The 23,739-nt window shown below is 25.4% G+C and overlaps 12 protein-coding genes across 12 annotated transcripts, besides 1 other annotated feature; 3 read left to right on the top strand and 9 right to left on the bottom strand.

The window, feature by feature from the left end:
• The first annotated feature begins 682 nt into the window (after positions 1-682).
• Positions 683-744: a repeat region.
• Positions 745-911: 167 nt separating this feature from the next.
• EHI_099780 (uncharacterized protein) lies at positions 912-3,590 on the bottom strand (the record flags this gene model as incomplete). Its single annotated transcript, XM_646183.2, has 1 exon — positions 912-3,590. The coding sequence occupies one exon, from the start codon at positions 3,588-3,590 to the stop codon at positions 930-932; it is 2,661 nt and encodes an 886-aa protein (XP_651275.1). The 3' UTR covers positions 912-929.
• A 611-nt stretch (positions 3,591-4,201) lies between these two features.
• Positions 4,202-5,014, bottom strand: EHI_099770 (uncharacterized protein; the record flags this gene model as incomplete). Its single annotated transcript, XM_646181.1, has 1 exon — positions 4,202-5,014. The coding sequence occupies one exon, from the start codon at positions 5,012-5,014 to the stop codon at positions 4,202-4,204; it is 813 nt and encodes a 270-aa protein (XP_651273.1).
• A 117-nt stretch (positions 5,015-5,131) lies between these two features.
• EHI_099760 (uncharacterized protein) lies at positions 5,132-5,914 on the bottom strand (the record flags this gene model as incomplete). Its single annotated transcript, XM_646180.1, has 1 exon — positions 5,132-5,914. The coding sequence occupies one exon, from the start codon at positions 5,912-5,914 to the stop codon at positions 5,132-5,134; it is 783 nt and encodes a 260-aa protein (XP_651272.1).
• A 228-nt stretch (positions 5,915-6,142) lies between these two features.
• EHI_099750 (uncharacterized protein) lies at positions 6,143-7,558 on the top strand (the record flags this gene model as incomplete). Its single annotated transcript, XM_646179.1, has 1 exon — positions 6,143-7,558. The coding sequence occupies one exon, from the start codon at positions 6,143-6,145 to the stop codon at positions 7,556-7,558; it is 1,416 nt and encodes a 471-aa protein (XP_651271.1).
• A 132-nt stretch (positions 7,559-7,690) lies between these two features.
• EHI_099740 (FEN-1 nuclease, putative) lies at positions 7,691-8,821 on the bottom strand (the record flags this gene model as incomplete). Its single annotated transcript, XM_646178.1, has 1 exon — positions 7,691-8,821. One exon carries the CDS (start codon positions 8,819-8,821, stop codon positions 7,691-7,693), a length of 1,131 nt encoding a protein of 376 aa, XP_651270.1.
• Positions 8,822-8,974: 153 nt separating this feature from the next.
• On the bottom strand, positions 8,975-9,751 carry EHI_099730 (60S ribosomal protein L13, putative). The gene has a single exon (XM_645695.2). The coding sequence runs from the start codon at positions 9,735-9,737 to the stop codon at positions 9,120-9,122; it is 618 nt and encodes a 205-aa protein (XP_650787.1). The 5' UTR covers positions 9,738-9,751; the 3' UTR covers positions 8,975-9,119.
• Positions 9,752-10,042: 291 nt separating this feature from the next.
• Positions 10,043-10,491, top strand: EHI_099720 (uncharacterized protein; the record flags this gene model as incomplete). Its single annotated transcript, XM_646176.2, has 2 exons — positions 10,043-10,061; positions 10,130-10,491. The coding sequence occupies 2 exons, from the start codon at positions 10,043-10,045 to the stop codon at positions 10,489-10,491; spliced, it is 381 nt and encodes a 126-aa protein (XP_651268.2).
• A 650-nt stretch (positions 10,492-11,141) lies between these two features.
• On the top strand, positions 11,142-11,471 carry EHI_099710 (uncharacterized protein; the record flags this gene model as incomplete). The annotated part of the gene is made up of 1 exon (XM_646175.1): positions 11,142-11,471. One exon carries the CDS (start codon positions 11,142-11,144, stop codon positions 11,469-11,471), a length of 330 nt encoding a protein of 109 aa, XP_651267.1.
• Positions 11,472-11,557: 86 nt separating this feature from the next.
• Positions 11,558-14,758, bottom strand: EHI_099700 (NAD(FAD)-dependent dehydrogenase, putative; the record flags this gene model as incomplete). Its single annotated transcript, XM_644519.2, has 1 exon — positions 11,558-14,758. One exon carries the CDS (start codon positions 14,756-14,758, stop codon positions 11,558-11,560), a length of 3,201 nt encoding a protein of 1,066 aa, XP_649611.2.
• A 1,365-nt stretch (positions 14,759-16,123) lies between these two features.
• EHI_099690 (Rho guanine nucleotide exchange factor, putative) lies at positions 16,124-17,704 on the bottom strand (the record flags this gene model as incomplete). Its single annotated transcript, XM_646173.1, has 1 exon — positions 16,124-17,704. The coding sequence occupies one exon, from the start codon at positions 17,702-17,704 to the stop codon at positions 16,124-16,126; it is 1,581 nt and encodes a 526-aa protein (XP_651265.1).
• Positions 17,705-20,899: 3,195 nt separating this feature from the next.
• Positions 20,900-21,556, bottom strand: EHI_099680 (uncharacterized protein; the record flags this gene model as incomplete). The annotated part of the gene is made up of 1 exon (XM_646171.1): positions 20,900-21,556. One exon carries the CDS (start codon positions 21,554-21,556, stop codon positions 20,900-20,902), a length of 657 nt encoding a protein of 218 aa, XP_651263.1.
• Positions 21,557-22,557: 1,001 nt separating this feature from the next.
• On the bottom strand, positions 22,558-23,718 carry EHI_099670 (uncharacterized protein; the record flags this gene model as incomplete). The annotated part of the gene is made up of 1 exon (XM_001913876.1): positions 22,558-23,718. One exon carries the CDS (start codon positions 23,716-23,718, stop codon positions 22,558-22,560), a length of 1,161 nt encoding a protein of 386 aa, XP_001913911.1.
• Between the last annotated feature and the right edge of the window lie 21 nt (positions 23,719-23,739).

Raw genomic sequence — 23,739 nt, 5'->3', positions numbered from 1 at the left:
TTAATATATTTAACAATAAACTAAAGATAATAATCATAATCATTAAAAATTAAGTTTATTATTTAAAGTTATTGATATAACACTGAATAATTGTTTGATGAAATTAAATCACAAACAAATTTATATTAATTGTTGAATTGAATATTACAAGAATGTAAAATTAATAAATAGTTATGAAATAATACCTACAAAGAACATTAAAAGAAAATGTAAATATTTAAATAAATAATTGATTTATATTACTTGATGTATGATGAGTATGTAATAATAATATGTTCAGGAATTTAACAATATATGAAATAAAAATTATTTCATATGAATAATATTATGAATAATTATTAATAATTAAAACAGAATATCAATGATATATTTAAACAATCAATTTTAAATTTAATCCAATGAAATATGTTTCTTTTTTATCATCCTGTTTTGTATTTTCTTTTTTATAAAAAATATTTTTATAACTTCATTAATAATACTTAATTTAATATTATCTCCTTATATATTTTATAATCAATACATATAATATTTATTATATTTTTGATTGATAATTTAATAAGAAAGAGCGAAAATTTTTTGTTATTCTTATTTAGATTGTTCAGGAATAAGTGTTGTAACATTAATTTCTCTTTTAATATAATTTCATTGCTTATTTATAATTCATATATTATATTTTTATGACCAAAAAACCAGATATATGTGTATTAGATAAAAAGAATAAAACTGGTCTAATATTTGATATGATAATATTTAGAATGAAGTAATTCAGTCAAAAAAAAATAAGTATGGTTAAATAAACTTTTGATTTACTCAAAGTTATATTAATAAAAAGCAATTAAATATTAATAACAAAATAATGTTTTATTTAAAGTTATTTCTGAATAACAAAATCGAATTAATAAAAGAAATGAAACAAAGTACGATTTTAATTAAAAGGATATTTGTAAACCTCCCATATATCGTGGACTTCCTGATGGTCCTTTTTCAGCACTAATGAACCACGAAGAGTCTTTATTCATTTTATGTGCTGCTTTAGCACTCCAAGTAGTTCCTTCATTTGAACGAGAAACACCAGCAGAAATATCCCACTTTTCATCTGGTTTGTAGTGTAAATCAACTCCGTAATTAGAAGATCCATGTCCATTAGCATAAGAATAACCAACTTTACCATCAACAGAGAATTTATCAGATGGATTATATGAAAGGGTAAGGTCTGCCTTTTTGTTATTCTTTCCAAACTCAGCATTAGCACTAAGATCTAGTTTATCGTTTTTAACATTACCTCCAATTCCAAACACATTAGAACCAGTTACTCCATTATGCTTGAAATTAGCATTTATAGTTGAGTTTTCGTCTGGATTATATTTAATTCCAATACCATAACCTGTGTCTCTTTTACCGTTATTTGTAACAGAATTTAAATTACCAGTTATTACTGTTTTATTATTAACACGGTAAGTACCATCCACATTAACTTTTGTATTTTTTCCTGCTGCATTGTTTGTTTGTTGATATAAAGCAGATGCACTTAATTTAGGACCAGTGTGTTGTACTCCAAAACCAAATTCATTAGACCTTTTTCCGTATTGGTTATTAGCCTTACCATTACCAGTAAATGTCCAGTTATTATTAGCCTTATAACTAAAGTTACCTTGGATATAACTATTTACACCCATTGTATCTTTTTTATGTCCTAATGCAAGGTTAGCTTGTAATTTATCTCCATTAAACACAGCCTGTCCATTTATGTCGGTTGTTTTTTTACCATAATCATTTGATATTTTACCATTTGCTGATAATGTTAAATTCTTATTAACTTTACTGACAATATTGCCACTAACATAATTACTTTTACCTTTTTCATCATTCTTAAACCCAGCTGAAATATTTCCAGTAGTATTTGTACTTTTATAATCTGCTTTTACATTCAATCCATTAGACTTTTGTCCATACTTATTTGAAATAAATCCATCACCTGTAACCCTCCAAGCATTTGATGCTTTATAATCAAATTTTCCAGAAAGAGTATTAGATTTACCTTTTCCATCTTTGATATGATTAAAATTTAAATTAGCGTCTAATTTCTTATATTTATAATGTCCAGTCAAATCAAATTTATTGGTTTTTTCTCCATTTTTATTACTAATATCTCCGTCTATTCCGATTCCCCATTTATTGTCTGGATTGTAATTAGCATCATAATGTATATTACTAGATACTCCATTTGGACCAGTTACTTTATTATAAGAAAGGTCAGCTTTTTTTAATTTCTCTTCTCCAACAAAACCTATTTTACCATTAAAAGTATTTGTAGTTTTTCCATATTTATTTTCTTTACTTCCACTAATTCCAAAAGTGAAATTTTTATTAGGTTTATATTCTGCATTATATTGGAATAAACTAGACTTTCCCATTGGATCCAATTTTTTATTATATTTTGCATTTCCATTAAATTTACTTCCTGTGTATGTAGTTCCAAAGTTAAAATTTTTTGTTTTTTGTCCATATTTATTTTCAAAATTGAATCCAGCATTAAAAGAAACGTTTTTATTTGCTTGATAAGTACCTTCTATTCCAAATGAAGTTGTCTTTCCATTTCCATCTTTAGTAAATTTTGCTTGTGAGTTTGTTGATAATTTATCTCCTTTATAATCTATTGAAGCTTCAATTCCTTTTTTACCTTTTTCGTTAATAATTTTAGTGTTTGTATTTGTTGTTGATTTGGTAGGTTGAGAAACACTTGTTACATTTTTATTACCCTTAACAGAAAAAGTTGGAACTTTTTTTCCTGATAATCCCTTAGTTAATGGTTTAATGTTTTTCTTTGATTTAGTACTTAATGGTTTAGTTGTTGTTGATTGTTTTTTTGTATTTGTAAATGTTGATTTTTTTCCAGTTAATCCCTTCTTCATTGGTTTTAATGTTTTTTTATTTTGTACCTTTGTTTTGTTTGCTGATTTGAATTTAAAAGGTGAATTTAATTTATTCTTCTTTAATGTTGGTTTAGCATTTGACTTTACTACTTTTTTATTTTTTTGTTGAACAGAAGATTTTCTAGTTGACTTAGAACCTTTTTTAACGAGAGGTTTTGAAACTACCTTTCCTTTAACCATAGAGCCAGAAGATTTTTTATTTGTTATGGTTGTCTTTTGTTGTTTTGTTGTTCTTTTAACTACACTTGATTTTTTTCCATACATCCTTTTTGTTAATGGCTTAACAGTTGTTTTCTTATTTACTGGTTTTTTAACTGCTTTGTTCATAACTTTTCTATTTGATTTTGTGGTTGTTCTTGGTTTTGTAACTGTTTTTGACTTATTAGTCTTTTTTGGTTTTGCCACTGGTTTTGTAGTTGTCTTTGGCTTAGTAACTGGTTTTTTCGTCCTTTTAACCGACTTTGGTTTATTCGTTTTTTTTGGTTTAACATTACGTTTTGTTTTCGTACCAGAAGAAGACTTAGACTTTTTGTCTTTAAGTAAAGAATTGTTGTCGGAGTCTTTGTCAGATGACAAAAGATCCTTAAAATTATTTAATGAAAAGTCTTCATACTCTGATGCACAACTTAATGTAATAAGAAGAATAAAGACTAGCATCAATAGTATGAAATTGTTAGTTCCTTATTTCAAATCCATAATTACTAACTTCTTCAATACTTATTTTTTTGATCAGAAGAATCTATCGCTAATAAAATTAGATCCAATTTTTGTATAATGCAAAAATTATTTTTTGGTAATAGTTTTAGTTTCTTTTGACTTCTTTTAGTATATCTTTTTCTATTTTGTCATCCAAAATTCTTTTTTTAATCATTGTATTTGAAAATTCTTTATAAAAGGAAAAAGAAAAACAATATTTGAATAAATTTTTACCTAAAATATGTTTTTGATATTTTATATAACAAACAATTAAAAACTATAAAAAATTAAAATAAAACTATTAAAAAATTATAAAAATTAATTTAACTTGAGTAGAAATGTCAATTGCATTAAATGAGATTATACGAAGATTATCATTGCATGGCTTTTCATTAGAAACTCAAGCTGCTGCAACACTACTAAGTTGTTATGAAAAAGTACAAAATGTTACATCAATTAGTGAGTTTTTAGATCCATTTATTGATGAATTATATAAAACATTACCATCTCTAAGTATTGTCACAGCAAAAGATGTTAGTAAATTCTTTAATTAAATATTTAGTTTTATTAAGTTAATGACTTAATAATGGATCAATTTCAGACACTTCAGTTACTTTAAAAGAACGGCGATATAAAAAGAATGTTAGTAAGAACGTTATTATCAAAATAATAAAACATAAAATTTCAATGATAATAACATAAAAGTAATAACATTTTTGAATTGACTGGGAATGTTCAAGTAAGACATCACTTAAATTGAAAGAACGATTTAACAATGACTTAGCTAAGTCAGAACCTAATAATGAATGATTAAAATGAAAAGAGAGAAAATCAATTTGATAAGTATAAGCAATAAAATCATAAACAACATCATTTATTTTGTAAATCAATTGATTTAGTGGAGTTTGTAAATAAATAAGGTATTGGTTCAATTTCTTTAATTGGTCAATAAATGGTTGTTTAATTATAATATCAAATTTTTGGATTTTAAGAAATTCTAATAACTTTATAATTCCTGCAATCATTTCAGTTGAAGAAGATAATAATAATTCATCTTTCTTATAAATATCTAAAAGACTTGTCACTGTACTATTTAATGATTGCGACAATACACCACCTCGACAACTTAATCGATTAACTGAGCCATTTAATAATTGGGTTTCATTTAACAAATTCATTAATGTCATATTAAGAACTTTAAATGATTGAATACTTTTATCCATAGAATGATTTGAAGGTAAATGTACAGGAATTATGCATACAATAATCATAATAATTATTAATACAATAGAAATACCACATGATACATACATTGAAAACAACATAACCTTATTTCTATGAATAGGGATGTTGTTTTGTAAAAGATGTATATCATTTTGAGACATAAAGTTAAAAGTAATTAACAAAGATAAGATATAATGATATTAAATCATTTTGTGTTGACTTTTCTTTTCATAAAATGACAAAAAATGATAAGTATTAAAAAGTAATTCAAATATCAATCAAACCAATAAAACAGCATTAATGCACCCATCATTTTCTGGATTATTTGTTACTTGTGCATATTTGCCCCATACAATCTTACCGGACGATGTTACAAGACCTAACTCAGATACATCAACTTCAATAATAGAACCTTTGGTAATAATTCCAAGTTGAGTATATAATGGACTTTGTGGATTCTTTTTAACTCCAAGTATTTTCATATTAAATGTTGTCTTTAATTCAGGATGAGTAACATGAGCTTTGGTAAAACGCATAGCTGCAGGTCTAATAAACCTTTCATATTTAGGTGGTTTTCTTGTGAAATTCTCTCCAACAAAAGTGGCTTTAGTAACTAAACGTTTCCATGCTTTATTTTGTCGTTTACCTGACTTATAAACTTTAAAGACTTCTGACTCAGCAATAGGCTTAACTTTTGGTAATGGAACATCCCACTTTCCTGCCTTCTCTTTACGTTTTTGCTTTAACATATTACTCAATACCTTTGCTTTAGATACTTGAGTTCTATCCATCAAATATGAAGGAATAGCTCCAACATGATCATTATTAGAAACTTTTTGATCAACTTTACTTTCTTTATTAACTGATAACTTCTTTCTCATTGCAGCCTTCTCTTTACGTTGTTGTTCATGGAATAATTTAGCTTTAATTCCTGTTAATGTTTTTGCTTTTAATGCTTTCAACTTAGCGTCTCTTGCTCTTTTTTTACGAAGTCTTTCAAAATGATCAAAACGTCTTCCAAACCTCTTTCTATGTAATTCAATATAATCACCCTGTGCCATTCTTCTCTAAGTGCGTTTTTAGGGTTTGTTTATAGTTCTTTATTATTAATTTGTGTGTTTTTATTAATGAATTTGTGTTATTTGAAGAAGTTTCATTCTTATCACAATGGTAAAAATAAAAAATTAAAAAAACAATTAATGGTAAAAGAAAGAAGGAAATGACAAATGAAGAAGAAAATAAAAAAAATTAAAAAAAAATAATAAACCCTACAAAAAACAAAACGAGAGATGAGCAGTGAAGAAAAGATGGAACTTGAACAAGAAAGTGATGATGCAGAAATTGACAGAGATAATTGGGGAAAAAATACTGACGTTTATTATCAAAAGAAAAGAGATAAAGAATTAAAAAATGATGAATTTATTGAAGGAGATGCAGAAGAAGCTCAACGTATTCAGAAAGAGTTATTATCAAATTTAAAAGTAAGTGATTTTGGTGGTGATGAAGAATTTGAGCAATTAATGAAAAAAACTAAAGAAGCACCACCTGAAGAAACTGAAGAGTTTCAGTTAAAGAAGTTTAATGAAATGATTGATTCAACAAATGTACAAATTGAAGGAAATGATGAAGAAAGAATTAAGATTATTAAAGAAATGTTTCCTGAATTACTTCAAAGAATTTTATTAGCGAATAAAATTTCTTTTGAAAAAAGTAAAGAAGGAGGGGTTTTAGGGAAATTTACTTCATTAAGAGAAAAAGTAGAAAGTGGATTAATACTTAATGTGTTAATTGAAATATTATGTAAAGGGGATGGAAGAGAAGAACATCCGATAGTTGAGACATGTAAAACTTATCAACAACTTTTTGAAAATATAAAAGAAATAACAAAGAAAATTGGTAAACAAACTATTAAAAGTTTTTATGATGGTACTTATAAAGAAGAATATAAAGAAGATAAAGAACAAAGTATTGAAGAAGGAGAAGAAGATACAGAAATAAAAGATAATAATAATATTATTACTGAAATGAGTGAAGAAGAAGAGAATGAAGAAGAAAAAATGGAAGAAAGTGAAGAAGAAGGAATAAACATTAGTGGTATGGATATGGAAGATGCTCTTGGAGATTTTGTTGATGAAGAAGAAATGAAAGAAATTAAAAAATGTCAAGAACTTCAAAAAGTAAATCAACCAAATATTGATGAAACAGACAAAGCAAATTGGATAGATAATGAAGATTTTGATAGTGATGAAGTTCAATTAGAAGAAAAGTTATTAGCTGAATTAGCTTTAAAGAAACAATCTCAAAGAAAAGCAAGTGGAGAAGAAGATGTTGCTGTGAAAAAAACTACTACATTAATGAAACCATCCAAAAAACAATCAAAAATAAATCAAGAAGATGAAGAAATTAAAACTACTTCTTCTTTACGTAAAGAAATAGAAAATAAAAGAAAGTTAAGACTAACAAAAGCACAAAAAGAAGAAAATGATATTGATAATTATCATAGACCTGTAGATAAAGTTGTTGAACATGGAAGAGGTTTAACTCGAGGAAGAAAACCACAAAATGCAAGAACTAAGATGAGAGCAAAATATGAGAAAAGAACTAAAAAAATTAAACAAATAAATACAGAAAGTCATAGTTTTAATTATAAAGGTGAAAAGAAGATAGAAGATGGTAAAAAACTTTCAAGAAAATTAGATTATTAAGGAACTTTATTAATTAATGATTTTATAACTCCTTGATTGAAAATCAGTTAATTTTACTTTGATTGTGTTACTTATTTTATTAAAATTTTTATTTTTTATTTTAATTAATATAATAAAATAATAATAATTGTATTATTTCTTTTTTCTACTTTCTTTTGCTTTTGTAGTTGGTTTTTTTCTTTTAACACCACTTGCCGCTTCTGATTTAGATAATGGAACTTTTTTAACATTAAAAAAAGAGTCTAATCTTCCTTGTGCTTTTTTTGATTTAACATTCTTTAATTTTTCAATTCCTTTTGAAACACGTTCTTCATTAAAATGTTTTTCAGTGACAAGATATTTTTTAATACCTTCTTCATCAATTTTATTCCATTCTAATTTATAATCACTAAAATCTGCTACATCAGGATGTAAAAATAATTCTCTTGCTTCTTTATATTTCCAATTTTCTGGAACTTTATATTTATCTGAAAGATGTTGTAATATATTTTCTATTGATTTATATTGTTGAATTAATTCAAATGCAGTAATAGGACCAACTCCTTTAATAGTTTCACAATAATCACATCCAAGTAAAATACAAAGGTCTATAAATTGTTCCATAGTAAATCCTGTCTCTTCTAAAATAGATGATAACGAATATTCCCTTATTGGATCTTTCTTATTATCATTTGCACTAAACTTCCTTACTACATGCTCGGATCCTAATGTAAGTGCATCCATATCTTCTGTAGCTGTTGCATAACATTTTCCTGCTTTAACTAATGCAGCACAAGTACCTTCTGCTTCACAATTAGCTTCAATACATGGAATTCCCATTAATTGAAGTAATTTTTTAACTTCATCTGATTGTTCTTTAGTCATACGAGCAGTTCTTTTCATTAACTTTTTTGCTTGTTCTTTATCTCCTTCTTCAAGTGCTTTATCTAATTGTTCTTGTGCTTTTTGTGCATTTTCTTTTCTTTTATGTAATTCTCCATCCTTCATTTCTGGTGGTTTTCCATCAAATACATATATTGGCTTTATTCCACTTTCTATTAATTTTATTGTACGATAAAAAGTTCCGATGATATGACTTGTTGTTTCTCCAAACTCATCAACCATAGTAGCTCCAGTTGTATCTCTTACAGCAGAAATAAATTGATAAACAAGAATACTTGCATCTATTGCAATAACTCTTCCACTGTATTGATCAATTTTTCCTTCTTTCATAGATTTAGGTGCATACCGTGCCAATAACTTTGAAAGTCCTTTAATTCCCATTGGAATTAACTGATTTAAATTGATTTACTTTTTAATTTATTTTTTAATGTTATATATTACAATATAATTCAAATTAATTAAGAAACATAAGAAGTAACAACTAACAAGAAAATTAATAACTTCCATTGAAAAAAAAAAATACAAAGAAATGCCAATGAATATTAAATAATTTCTATTAATTTAAATAATCTAATTGAAAAATAAATATTATTCATGTTGAATATTTTAATTTTCTGTAAAATAAATAAAACCAAAAGAAATAACACTAAAAAGGATTTAACAACAAAATCCACTAGACTTAAGCATAACCGAATTTCTTAAGAATAGCTACTTTAGCCTTATACTTTTCATCTGCAAGAATCTTTTCTTTAGCTTCAGCAACAGCCTTTTGTTTCAATTGTTTTGCAGCATACCATTTAGCTGCTCTTTCTTTTCTTTCTGCTTCATTCTTAGCAACAACATCAGCATATTTCCATCCAACAGCAGTTCCAAGTTCTCCAAGAAGAGTTCTCTTTCTTGTTGGGTTGAATGAATAAATAGCAGCAGCTTCTGGGATTGATGATTTCTTCATTTTGTCATATGGAGCTGGGCATCCTTCGAAACATTTAAGATTCTTAAGAGCGAGTTTTCCTCTATAGTTGTTCTTTGGAAGCATTCCTCTAACAGCTTTACGAACCATATCAGCTGGTGAACGATGATGGAAAGCACCACGAGTTGGATTAGTATTAACTCTTTTTCTTTGATAAAGTTCCCATTGAACTAATCTCATTTTAAGTGTTCCACATACTTGGAGATCTTCACATCTAACAAGAACAAATTTTTGTCCTAAAAGAAGGTGTTTAGCAACAACGGACGCAACACGTCCAAGAACATGTCCGTGGCAATCGATTACAGTGACTTTATTGTTTGTTGACATAAGCTCGCTGTCTCCAATTATTTTACAGATGAATACCCTAGTATTTATTTTTTAGTTTCTTTTTAATAAAATTTACTATTCTTCATTTTCCTGTTTATTTTTATTTTATTTTTTTTCATTTAATAAAATTGTGTTTTTCTTTTTTAATATAAAAACAAAAAAAACAAATTCATAAAGAGGAATTTGTTAATAAATAAAACACAAAAACTTTTCATACAAAGAAAGTCAAAATAAAAGGAAAAAATGAAAAAAAATAAATGAGAAATAAAAACCTTAGAAGAACTTAAAAAAATAAAAGAGGGTAGATGGAAGTAGAAAATTATTGTTTGTTATTTTATTTAGAATTGCCCTATTTTATAATATTGTTAATTATTACTGTTATTTACTTTTAGTTGAAATTGTTCCAGCAGGTAATATGGCTACTGTTCAAATTGTAGAGGGATTTGCACTTGACTTCTTTAACATTGCACTTCAACCATCTGAAGATCAATCAAATTCAGTTAAAGTTTTTATGGTAAAGGATGAAAAGCCAATTTTATTATGCATTTTAGATGAAAAAGCTGGTATGTATCAAATTAAAACAAATATTGAAATAGAAACTGGTTCTCGTGTTATTTTCCAAGTTATTGGAAAAGGCACTGTTACTTTTTCTGGTATTACTTACAAAACCAATTTTGATGATGGTGCTTGTTCTTGTGAAGAATGTGGAATGGAAGAAGCAGATTCTGGTGAAGAAGAGATTAGTAATGAATAATTTGATTGGGGATATTTCTATTTTTTATTTATTTCTTTTTTTATTCTAAATTTTAGTTTTATATATCTTTTTTTATTACAAATAGAAAGATTTATCAAATATTTATGATATTTTTGAGGTATTTTTGTATATTCTTTTTTGTTATTATTTTGATATTAAAAAGATTTGAAGGGTATGTCAGAAATAATACACAGAATATTAAAATAAATAAATGATTTGAATCACTATTTATAGTCTGGTTTTGTTTTTGTTAAAAAATATCTCATTCATTGTTGAAAGAATGTTTTAATGATTATGTATGTTATTATATTATCTTTTATTATAATAGTAGGATGTGCATTTATAATGATGATAGTATTTATTAATTAACATACAATTAATTTGATAATGAATTGAATTAAAAATATTGGTAATATTAAAGAAAATGATATACTTGATGTAGTTGGTGATGAAATTACTCATATTAATATAATGTTTATTATATGTTTATTCAAAATAAAAAGAAATTGAAGAATGATGATGTTTAATACCCAATAAAAATAAATTCAGATGATACAGTTAATTAAATGAGAATAAATAATAAAATAAAGACACAATAAAATAAGAAATAAACAATAAAATAACATAATACAATAATGCAAGATTGAAGAATGATTTATTTAAGTGATTTTGTTAAGGAGAATTTTCATTATCATGAACATAAAGGAAATGGAATTGGAGAAACAATTATTAAACAATATGGTCGGTTTTTCTCAGAAAAAATAGGAGAATTATTACATGAAAAATATGGTAATTTAGCTATTATTAAAAGAGATAAAAATGTTTTTGTAGCATCATTTAGAAGTCCATTAAGAAAACCAAAAGATGTTTTTGTGATTAGACAAATTTATTCTGCAATTTTAAATTTATCAAAAGAAGAAATGGTGTATTATGTTTGTGGTGGTGATGAGAAGACATTTAAAGAATTATTTCATTTATGAGTTTAATTTATTTTATTTGTGTTAAAAAAAGAAAAAAGGTTTATTATTTTTGAATATTTAATGATTTAAATTTGAATTAATTGTGTTTATTCTTCTAAAGCAACAACTGGATAACATGCAACAATATCTGTCATTTTTGGTATTTTTACTAACACTTGTCCTTTATTGATTGGTGCTTTAATTGGTGATTGTTTATGAATAATTTCCATTACTTCAAATATCTTTGATCGTGGTACTGGTTTGGTTAATTTAACTGGTACTCTTATCAAATTTCCTCCTTCTACTGGAAGAGTTGTTGAAAATACTCTAAATGGTTCTATATGTTCTTGTCTAACATAAGCAGCTCCTCTTGGGCATGAATTTCCTTTAATTGATGTAATTTCATTTGATTTAGCATCAATCTTAACTTCAATTGGACATCCTCTTGGACATACAATACAATTCATATGTTTTACTATTTCTCCTTCTTTTTGTTCTGTTACTTCTTCATGTGCTTTAGGAATAACTGTAAGTGTAACTTCTTGTCCAATTTGACAATCTTTAGGAATTACCCAAACATGTCCCATTTCTGCTGGAATAGCATGTTCAATTTCTTCTTCTCCAATAATAGTTTCTCCTATTTTTGCTATAACATGTGCACTTCCAAAATCTTGTCTAAATCTAAATGATAATTTTTGTTTCTTATCACTAATAACTACTCTTTCTGGTACACAATAAAGAAGTTCTGGTGCTGGAATAACTTTAATTGCTTCTTTTTCTCCTCCTAATGAAAGTGCTGCAGCTTCTCCTGCAATAGCTCCTTCATTAGATGCTTCATCTGCAAGATCATGTACATGTAATTGATTACCAGCTGCATAAATTCCTTTTTCAACACATCTAAATCCATCAACAATTGGTCCTCTAGTTCTTGGATTTAATTGTACATTATGTCCAGCTTGTTGAGTTAAATCTGGCAGTGGAATAAGTCCAACAGATAATAAGAGACAATCACACTCAATTTCATATTCTGTTCCTGCAATTGGTGCAAGTGTCTTTGGATCACATTTTGTCATTATCACTGATGTAATACGTGGATATCCATTAATTCTAGTAACAACTTCTGACAAATGAATTGGAATATTAAAATCTTTACAACATTGTACTACATTTCTTTGTAAACCTGATATTTTTGGAAGAATTTCATATACTCCAAGTACTTTAGCTCCTTCAAGAGCCATTCTTCTTGCCATAATCAATCCAATATCTCCAGATCCTTGAATTACAACTTTCTTTCCTGGAAGAATTCCTTTATAATTAACTAATGCTTGTGCAAGTCCTGCTGTCATAACACCTGCACATCGAGTACCTGCTACTTTAATACCAAATCTTGATCTTTCACGACATCCAACTGTAAAGATACATTTCTTAGCATGAATTTCAACTGGTGCTGTTCCATAAACAACTGCTTTAACAACATATTCTTCTCCTTTATTTTCAACATCAGTAACATATGTATTTACCATAAGTACTGCTCCTGCAGCTTCTGTTTCTTCACCAAGTCTATATGCATATTCTGGTCCTGTCAATTCTTCTCCGTATCTTCCAAGTCCAAATCCCGAATGAATGCATTGTAATAAAACCCCTCCAACTCTTTCCATACGTTCAATAACAGCAACCTTAAGATCTTTCTTTGTTTCAAGTGCTGCTTTGGCTGCTGCAAGTCCAGATGGTCCACCTCCAACTACTACAATATCAAATTCTTTTCGTTCAATAGTTTCACCATTACATGGTTTGGTAATATGTGGGTTTGGGATTGTTTCCCATGATGGATATTCTTCTGTAAGTTTCTTTTCTTCTCCACCAGCAATGTATGGTGCTATTTCTGATCCTGGATAATTCTTTGCAACAGCAGTCATTGGAATATTCAATCGTTTTGAAAGAATTTCCATGACTCTTGGAGTACAATATGATCCTTGGCATCTTCCCATACCAGCTCTTGTTCTTAATTTAATTGCATCTACAGTTCTAGCACCTTCATCAATAGCAGCATTGACATCTCCTTCTGTAACTTTTTCACAGACACAAACAATTTTAGAATATGCTGCATCTTTTTTAGCAGCTTCAGCTCTTTCAGAATCATTCATATTTCTGAATTTCTTACTTAATGGTACATATTTGAAATCACTCTTCTCTTCTAATACAATCTCTGGATGTGACTTTTTAACAGCTTCAATAAAGATATTTTTAGTATATTCAGCAATAGCTGGTGATGCAGTAAGTCCTGGTGATTGAATACCAACAACTTCAATGAAGCATGGGAATTTCTCATTCTCTCTAATAACAAAATCATTATGTTCAATAATTGCAGGTCTTAATCCAGCAAATGCAGAAATGACATCCATATTATTAATTGTTGGAACAAGTAATTTTGCAAGGTCAAATACTTTTTTTAATCCTTCACTGGTTGTTGTTGCATCAGTGTAAGAGTCTTGAATATCAGCGTTTGGTCCAACCATGATAGTACCATCAACTGTTGGAATAATAAGAGTACCTTTTGTTACTCCTGTTGGACATGGGAAAATAACATGTTTAACCATTCCTTGTAACTTTCTATCTAACAAATATTCTTCTCCTTTTCTTGCTGTAATATGGAAATCAGCTGGATATAACATTTCTGAGACTTGTGAAGCAAAAACACCAGCACAATTTAATAAAACTTTAGCAATAAACTTCTTTCCATTTTCACAAACAACTTCATATCCATTATCAATCTTCTTAATTCCATTAACAGTAGTAGATGTATAGATATGAACACCATTAGCCTTAGCAGTAAGACAAGTAGCAATAGTAAATTCATAAGGATCAAGAACAGAAGTAGTTGGACAATAAATAGCTTTCTTGATATTTTCACTGAGATTTGGTTCTTCTTTATGAATTTTTTCATAATCCCATAACTCAACTGGAACATTTTTAGTTTTAGCAATTTCCATATATTTATTTAAATTGGGTATTTCTTCATCAGTTTTAGCAACCATCAACTCTCCACAAGTAGTAAGACCAAAGTTAAGTTTTGGTTGAAGTTCATGGATAAGAGTATTTCCTCTTACTACAAGTCTTCCTTTCAATGTTTCTAATGTAGTATCAATACCACAATGAACAATACCAGAATTAGCAGAAGTAGCTCCAGTAGAAACATCTCTAGCCTTTTCTAACAAGGCAATCTTAAGGTTCTTGTATTTAGACAATTCCATTGCACAACAAGCACCAGTGCAACCAGCTCCAATAATGACTATATCATAAGAAGACATATTTAAGTAAGTTTGAATAAAAAGTTCATAGAATAATGCTTTAAATAGAATAGGTTATAATATTTCAGAGTTAAAAACTTTGAAATGAGAATCATTCATTGATAATTTCTTATTAAATAAAATCCTTTCATACCACTCAAAAGCAATTAGAAATAATTGTTAATAATGAATGACAAGATGCCAACTATTGTATAAAACAAACAATGTTTATAACTATTCGAAAATATTCTGTTGTAATTTACTTAGTAATTTACTATTTTTTTGAACTTTTCAAAAAAAAAAAAATGGAATTAAAGAGTAATTTTATTGAATATAGAAGAATCTTATTTTGTAAATAGAATTATTTTAATGGCATTTCAAGTATAAAGCATTGAAACAATTGTTCATTAACATTTCAAAGAAAGTTCTTTCTTATCTTATTTTGTTAAAAGAAAAAGATTTTGTTTTGTGGATATCCTGAATAAAAGGAATAAATAAGACAAAAATATTAACACAAACCTCGTGTTGTTTAATAGATAAAAATGAAGTATTTAATTTAATAAATACTTTATGGAATAAAGAAAATAGAGTGATAAAGAGGATAAAATAGATTTTAGTTAATATGAAATTAAAAAGATTGAAACATATAATTAAGATAATTAAGTTTTTTTTTAAATAAATACCACTAAGTACCACAATTAATATCCAAGAATTATATATGAGAGATTAACGAAGATAATATAACAATTCATAAAACTTTTTTATTTTATCAGTCTAGCTATAAAAACATGTTTAATAATACTTTCTCTTTATGTAGTTAATAAGGTTGTCTTATTGTCATTATAGTTTATTCTTTATTTTCATATCATTTGTTGATACTTGTAACAAAAAAGTTTATTTGCATTAAATGTCTTGTTACATTAAAAAATATTTCATTTTCTAGTTAACACACCAATACCTATTAATTAACTTAAAGATTTTGTACTAAAAATAAGATTTTTCTAACTAATTTAACGAAGTTCAAACATAGAGAAAATAATCTCAACAATTCAATTATGATTTGAATTTAAAAAAAAGAAGATAATTAATTATTTTATAGAATTATATTTTTCAAAGTAATTCATAAGAAAAATAATGATCTAGAGAAAAGAATGTAACATTAATAAGACTAAATATTATTAAAAATCGGTATAAAGAATCCTAATAAAAGATGCTCTTATTTGTTATAAATGGAAATAAATTGATGTTTTTAATTTAAAATTAAAAACTTAGATTCTTTAATTAATACAAAAATTAAATTTGAAAGAAGAGTTATTTTATTTTAATAAAAAAATGGAGAGAAATAATTGAATTAAAAGTGATACTATAGCAATTAATGAAAAACAGTTAATCTTCTGATGTCATAAAATGTTTTAAAACTGATTTAATTGCAGTAAACCAAGCAATAGAACAATCACTCATTGTAGAAGCTAAAGAAATTGTTTCAGAAAGTAAATCATTATTATTTTCTTTAATTGTAAACATATTATGAACAAATTTAGTATCTTCTTCAACTTCTACTGTAGTGTCATTATAAAATCTAATAATTTGTTCTACTTCAAATTTAGAGTCATGGAGGTCTTTTAATTCAGGAATTCTTAGTAATGATTCAAACAAAGTTTCTGTTCTATCTTTAATACTTTTTCCTTGTAATTGAATAACTTCTGTAACAACAAGAATATCACTAAATAAAAAGAAATATTTCCAAACAGTTGGTAAAGAAACTCTATCGTTTACAACATACATAGGTCCACAACAAATAAACTCTCTTTTAATTTCTTTAGGAGTAAAGTTAGTAAGTAATGTTTTTACAAATGCTAATTTTTCATCGGCTTCATATTCATGCCCCTTTTCATTAATTGTTGTAGCCACTTTTTTAATAGCTTTATGAGCTTCAATAAGTCTTGGAGCATCACCAAATACCATAGAGATATTTCTTAATAAATCAGATATTAAAAGTACATATCTAGGAATTCTTTGAATAGGAGTAATTAAATATTGTTGAATATTTTGGACGTAACAATTTTGATGTGAATTTCTATAATCTTCTGCTTTTTTAGAAGTTAGAGAAATAGCAGAACTATCCATAATTGATGTAATCTTTTCTAAATATGTAGGATAATTAAATATATACTTTGCACAATCTTCTAATGATGGAGAGAAATTAACAATAATATCACCTATTAAAGGACATTCACCATTTTTAATTAATGCACCTAAAAGTTCTTTTAAAAGTTCTTGATGTGAACGTAATATTAAACTAATTTGATCTTTAATTGGAGTTAATTCTTTTGCTAGTTTTTTTGATGACCCAATTAATGTATCAAGATACACATCTATTATAATGTCTAATCCTTGAATATATGTTTTCTCTGTATTAACTAATTCATTAACTACATTTTTATAATGAAGTCTATGCTTATCATCCATTTGAAATGTTTTCATTTTTTCATATAAATCAAAATCTTCTGTATCAGTAGTTAAATCATGTTGATGTGGTTCATAATAATATTGAATAAGTTCATTAATAATAAGACCTGGAACTTTTCTCATTTCAGACATTAATACATTTCTTTTTGATTTAAGATCTTGTTTAACTTTACATGATCTGTCCATTAAAAAGTTTAATTTCATTTGTATATTTTTATTCTTTTTGATTACAACCCATTGACTTGTCCCTTCATTTTTCCATTCTTTATCTTCATTATATGAATTATCTGGATTTTCTACTTCAATATCTTGGTATTTTGCTATCGTTGCAACTGTAGATCTCGTCATCTTCCCTTTCGGTAATGGTTTTCTTCCACTCATATCTATCTTTCCTTTTGAAATAGATGTCATCGTCCTTGGAGTTTTTGGCATAGGACGTTCATCTCCAATAAAATCTGGTTGTTCTAATTGAAACGTACTACTTCTTAACGTTGACATTTTTTAATTTTTTCTTATTATTTTATTTATTTAGTTCTTTATTATTTTTTTTAATTTTTCTGTTAATTATCGTTTTTAATTTTTATATAAACTTTTTTGTCTTTAAATTGTTATTTCCCTTATTTTTTTTTCGCTCATAAACCTTTTATATTTTGTAATTAATTTCTGAGGTTAATAAAACAATACAAAACAAACTTAAATGGTGATAATTTGTAAATACTAAAATAAACTATATATATAACATTATTTCAAAATAAAATAATTTTTTTTAAATAAAATATTTAATGGAGAAAAATTTTAATTAACAGTTTTTTTTTTTATTGATTTTCTATTAAAAAAATATAGCTATAACATACTTTCTAATATTCAACCTTTTTTCCTTTATTTGGTTTCATTACTTTTTAGTTAAACTTACATTCTATCAATCAAAAATATTTTCTTTTTTTAGTTTAATAGAAAATCTTAGAAATAATTATTTAAAATACTTTGGAGTTAAAGGTTATTTTAATAGATAATTTAACTTGTTATTCTACTACTTTTATTCATTATTTTTAATAATGTATATTATTAGTGTAATATTCTCCTTTTCTTTTAGTTATGTTTTATTAACCCATTATAATCAAAACAAAATCTAGTTTGTAATAGATGTAAGCAAAGTAATATTAACATTTTTTTATTTTCCTAATAAATATATGAATAATAATAAGTGAATATAAACAAATTTTTTAATTAAAAAAATGGTTATGAGTTATTAAAAAATTTATCTTGTACTAACTTTTATATTAAAACACTCTTTATAGAAGATATAAATGATTTAAATAAAATTAAATAACTTGTCCTCCATATCATATTATCAACTAAGGCTAGTCTTGTTAATTAATCTTTTTTAGGTTTGTAAGTAATAATTTAATAAAAATAAAACATAATAGAAGTAGTTGCTACTTTCTTTTTAACCTCACTTTTTCAGGGGAAGTATAAACAACACCACAACAAAAAAAGAAAGAAAAATGTATTACCATTTTCAAATTAATAAAAATGAATGAATTAAACAAATGAAACGTACATACAAAAACATTCACAAATCTTCTAATGTTATCAAAGTAATGAATAAAAAAAATAAGTATAAAATAATTAAGGGATATTGTTTTGTTTGGAGTTTATTTTTGAATAATTGGATTATTGAAAACCATATAAATTTAAGTGTTAATAACGTGGATTAACTATTTAAACATCCATATTTTGAACTTATAAACATCAAATTAAATTAAAATGGAAGAGTTAATAAAAAAGAATAATCAATTAATTAAAGAAGTAGTAGAAACACTTCCAAACATTCAACAATCAATTGATGATACTACTAAGAATTATCAATATTATTTAGGAAGTATTAAAAATGAAGTATTTGAAATAAAACCAGATGAAACATATGAACAAGCAATTAAAAGAGGAGAAGGAATATTTGATAGGATTGATGAAACCGAAAGGAGAAGAAAATTAGTGATAGAAAAAAGTCAAGAAACAATCAACCAAATAGAAATAATGAAGAAACAAATGACAAGAATCATAAAAGAATGTAATAGTGATGAAGAAACACTAAGTAAAACACGGAATGAATTAATAGGTAAAATCATTTCAATTGAAGAAATGATAATGAAAGACAAACTATTCAGAACACCAAAAGAAACAGATCATATTAAAGAAAAATTTAATAAGAATAAAGAAGAATGGGAAAAGCAATATAGTGATTATTTAGAAAGAAAGAAGATAATAAAAAAGGCACAAGGAATGATAAAAGTGGAAGAAATTCAACAGATAGAAGAATGGACAAATAGAAAACTAGGAAATATATTATTTGATTCAAATATTGATGATTGGAATAAAGACACATCAGTATTTGATCAAAGAATAATGAATAAAGAACATATAATAATTGTTATTGAAGATTCAAGAGGAAATCAATTTGGAGGATATGTTAATTCTAAAATTGATAAAGTTGGTGATTTTATAAATGATTCAAAATCATTTGTATTTTCATTAGAATCAAATGGAAGAATTGAAGGAATGATGAAATTCAATATTAAACAACCAGAATATGCATTTTATTTAAATAACCAAACAACTGATTGGTTGTTTGGAATTGGGAATGGTGGGTATGACATTAGTATTCACAAAGAACAAGGTAAGGAAATCTCTTATAGCAAACAAGAATCTTTTGAATATGAAGGAATAAGAAATGCACTTTGTGGAAACTATAATTTCACACCTAAACGAATCATTGTAATTGAAATGAAATAATTTTTATTGTTTATTTTATCTACAATTTAATTAGATATGAAGATCAAAATGATTAACGACATGAACAACATTTATGAATTATTGTTTATTATTCCTAATGTATTGTGAAATAATATTTAATGTTTCAGTATTGACACAAAATATTGATTAATTTTATATTACACTCCATGTGTAGTTGTTTTACTCATTATGGTATTTCAACAGTATATTCATTTTATTATTTATAATTCTAATCATTTTATGTATTGTTTAGTGTTTGCCATTATGTATCATCATTATTGATTGTTATTAAATTATATTAACATCAATAATCTTAATCTAATCAGTTATTTAATAAAATAACAGTTATTATATTAAATTATTGTTAATCTATATTTTTCTTAAATTTTTTAAAATATAATAATTCAATATTATAATCCATAGATAATTCATTGTTTATTATACCATTTATTATATGAATTTATTATCCATATTATCTGCTATTATTTATCATATCTTCAATTATTATTGTTTAGTAATTTAATTTTAATTTTATATCTTTATTCACCTATTTCAACTATTTTTTTTCTTATTATATTTAGGAGTAAATAAAATATTTCATTTCATTAATGTTTATACTCAATCAACTTGAATATTATTTTTATCTTTAACTCCTTTTCTATTTGAGTTGTAATTTGCTTTAAATGACTATCTTCTTTTCATCTATTTTTATTTTTTGAATCAACTATTAACCTTATCATTTGATTCATTTTTCTATTTATGTTTAATTATATAAAACGATACTTTAATGTCTAGTTATTATGAATTTAAACAAAAAAACATGACTTAATAACCATCTTATTTGATATTTTCTTTTTTATTTCAAAATTCATATATCTCTCTTGTTTTATTATGTCATATTTAATTTCTATCATCAATCACTGTGTCTGAATTATCTTCTTCATTCTCATTAATATTAATTAATGTTCTTTCTTTTATTTGTTTAAACAATTTCATTATCTGTGGATTGTACTTCTTAATTAAATGTGAAGGACTTAAATTATCGCCATCTTTATATTGAATTGCTTCTGAAATGATATGTTTTGATAACAATTTTCTTATTGCTATTCCGAATGCCCTTGTTAGTTCATTTTCAATTGCGATTCTATTAATTTCAATTGATTTAATCCCAAAGAATCTTGATTGTTTCAATGTAATGTGGAGTTCATTTATCATTTCTTCATTAACCCATTCACAAATCATCTTCATCATCAAATAACTTACTCTTTTCTTTATTTCAGACTCATCCATTGTGTTATGCATCTCTTTTAATTTCTTTTGGTATATTTCTAAAATATCCTTTTGTCGTATTTGGTGCATTCCTCGTATCTCTTCAAAATCACCAAAACAATATGACTTTCCATCACTAACTCCTTTCCATTTCAAAATTACATCATATCCATTTACATTAAGTAATCCTACTATAATCCCAACTTCATTTCCTTCTTGATAATAATAATATGGTCGACTTTCTTTCTTATTTCTTTTGAAACAATGTCCACCTACTGATTTCTTCATGAAATAAACAAATAATGAGATGAGATCTATTTTATTAATCCGACTATCGAATTATGGTGATGTTTATAATATTCACCAACTCCTTATCATTTATGAATATCATCACCACATAACTGGTTTATTGTTACAGTCATTTGTTTCTATCGTTTTATTCATTTTAACTTCATGTAAACAGTCAAACTATTAAATATAACGATTGTTTATAATTTAACAATAATTTACCATTTCACAAAACATATTGTATATAAACAAAATGATTGATAACACTAATTATACTCTCTTAACATTATGATGAAGAAAGAAAATGAATAAGAAAGGAAATGGATAAGAATAACAAAAAATAAATTGAAATTACACAAATGAACTAGTAAATTATATTATAATTAAACCATTTTCAAAACTTATAAAATAAAAATATGAATGAAAAACAAAAATCATCAAGGAATAACATAACAACACCAACATTTCTTTATTATCATTTCTTCATAAACTTGAGTTAGTCATCATGACTTAAACTTTTGAAAAAAATAATATTTCTTTAAACTGATTTTCTTATTATTATCATGAAATAATTATAGAAATAGAACATAGTACATTCAAATATCTCTTTAAGTTGTATTTATTTTGAGATATGTTGATTCATTAATTTATATATAGACATGAATAATTCGTTTTATAAATGTTATATTAATAATATAACTCTAATAAACTTTCTTTGGTGAAGGTTAAAGTAAAAGTAGAGATAATAATTATTATACAAATTGTTAGTAAAGATGTGAATGTAAGTGACATGAATAATGATTAATTTGTGTGGTTATTTCTATTAAAATAATAAAGTTATAAGAGAATAATTAAAAAAATACAAAATGAATAAATGATTAATTAATTATATTCTATGAAGAGAGGTGTAAAAAAAAACAAGGAAATTTTACTTAATAACTTGAATTAAATGATGCTGCTGTTTAGAAATTTAATAACTTAAACAACATTAATAAGAATGGTTACATTTGTGGTTGAATTGTCACTTCAACAAAACCAATATTCTCCAATGATTCTTTTGAATAAGAGCAAACATGATAAGTTCCTGGTAATAAATTGAAAATAGCAAAATGGTTTTGAATTACTTGTAAATTAATATATCTATTATTACTATTAACTTGTGGATTATGAATACCAATAAATGAACATCTTTCATCACTACAATAAATCATTACTTCAAAAGTATTATTTGTATTTTGTCTTTTTTGATAAAAAATAAGAGGAGAAGAAGATGTATTTCTTATAACAGTTGAGTTAATTCTCATATTTTTTATTATTTCTCTAGCCTCTTCTTCTTTTTTATTTTTAATGTTTTCTTCTTCTTTCTCTTTCTTTTGTATTTCTCTCAGTATTTGAAGATTATTATTATCTTTTTCTTTTTGCATTTGTAATTCATTTATATGACTATTTAAATTTGTTATTTGTTGTTCATAACCCTCAATAATCCCTTTATATGATTTAATATCATTTTTAGATTCTTCAAATTTTTGTTTTATTTCTTCATTTTGAGCACTTAATTCATTAACTCTTTTTTCATATTCTTCTTGTTGGGCTTTAATTTTATTAATCTGCTCTTCAAATTCTTTTGTTTTATCACTTAATTCTTGTGCTTTATTTTTAATTTCATCATCTTTTGTTTCTAACTGTAGTTTTATTTCTTCATTTTGAGCGTTTAATTCATTAACTCTTTTTTCATATTCTTCTTGTTGGGCTTTAATTTTATTAATCTGCTCTTCAAATTCTTTTTGTTGATTTTTAATTTTGTTATTTAATTCTGAATTAATTTGTGAGAAATTACAAATTGTATGTTTTTTTTGTTCATATTCCTTCGTTAAAGAATCTTTTTTTTCTTTAATATCCTTTAGTTCTTCTTTAATCTTCTTTAATTCTTCTTCATTTTTAGCGTTTTCCTGAATTTCTTGTTTTAAACTGGTAATGACTTTCTCTTGATCATTACAGATTTTATAATTATTAATAGCACATTGGTAATATTCCGCAGATTGCTTTGTTAATTCATTTAATCGTATTTGTAGGTCATTATTTATTTTACGTATGTCTGGGATCTTGTTTATTTCTTTTAAAATTTTGTTTTTTTCATCTTCAAATGATAAAAGAGTAGACATAATAATATTTATCTTTTATAG

This window comes from Entamoeba histolytica, genomic scaffold, assembly GCF_000208925.1.
Source record: "Entamoeba histolytica HM-1:IMSS scf_1104750517801 genomic scaffold, whole genome shotgun sequence".
NCBI classification, from domain to species: Eukaryota; Evosea; order Mastigamoebida; family Endamoebidae; genus Entamoeba; species Entamoeba histolytica.
Note: the sequence above shows the minus strand (reverse complement) of the source record. Positions and strands in the feature narration are given on the sequence as shown.

Bases quoted from the DNA above. Each gene is read 5' to 3' on its own strand.
- EHI_099730 (XM_645695.2), bottom strand. From the start codon at position 9,737: ATGTCAACAAACAATAAAGTCACTGTAATCGATTGCCACGGACATGTT.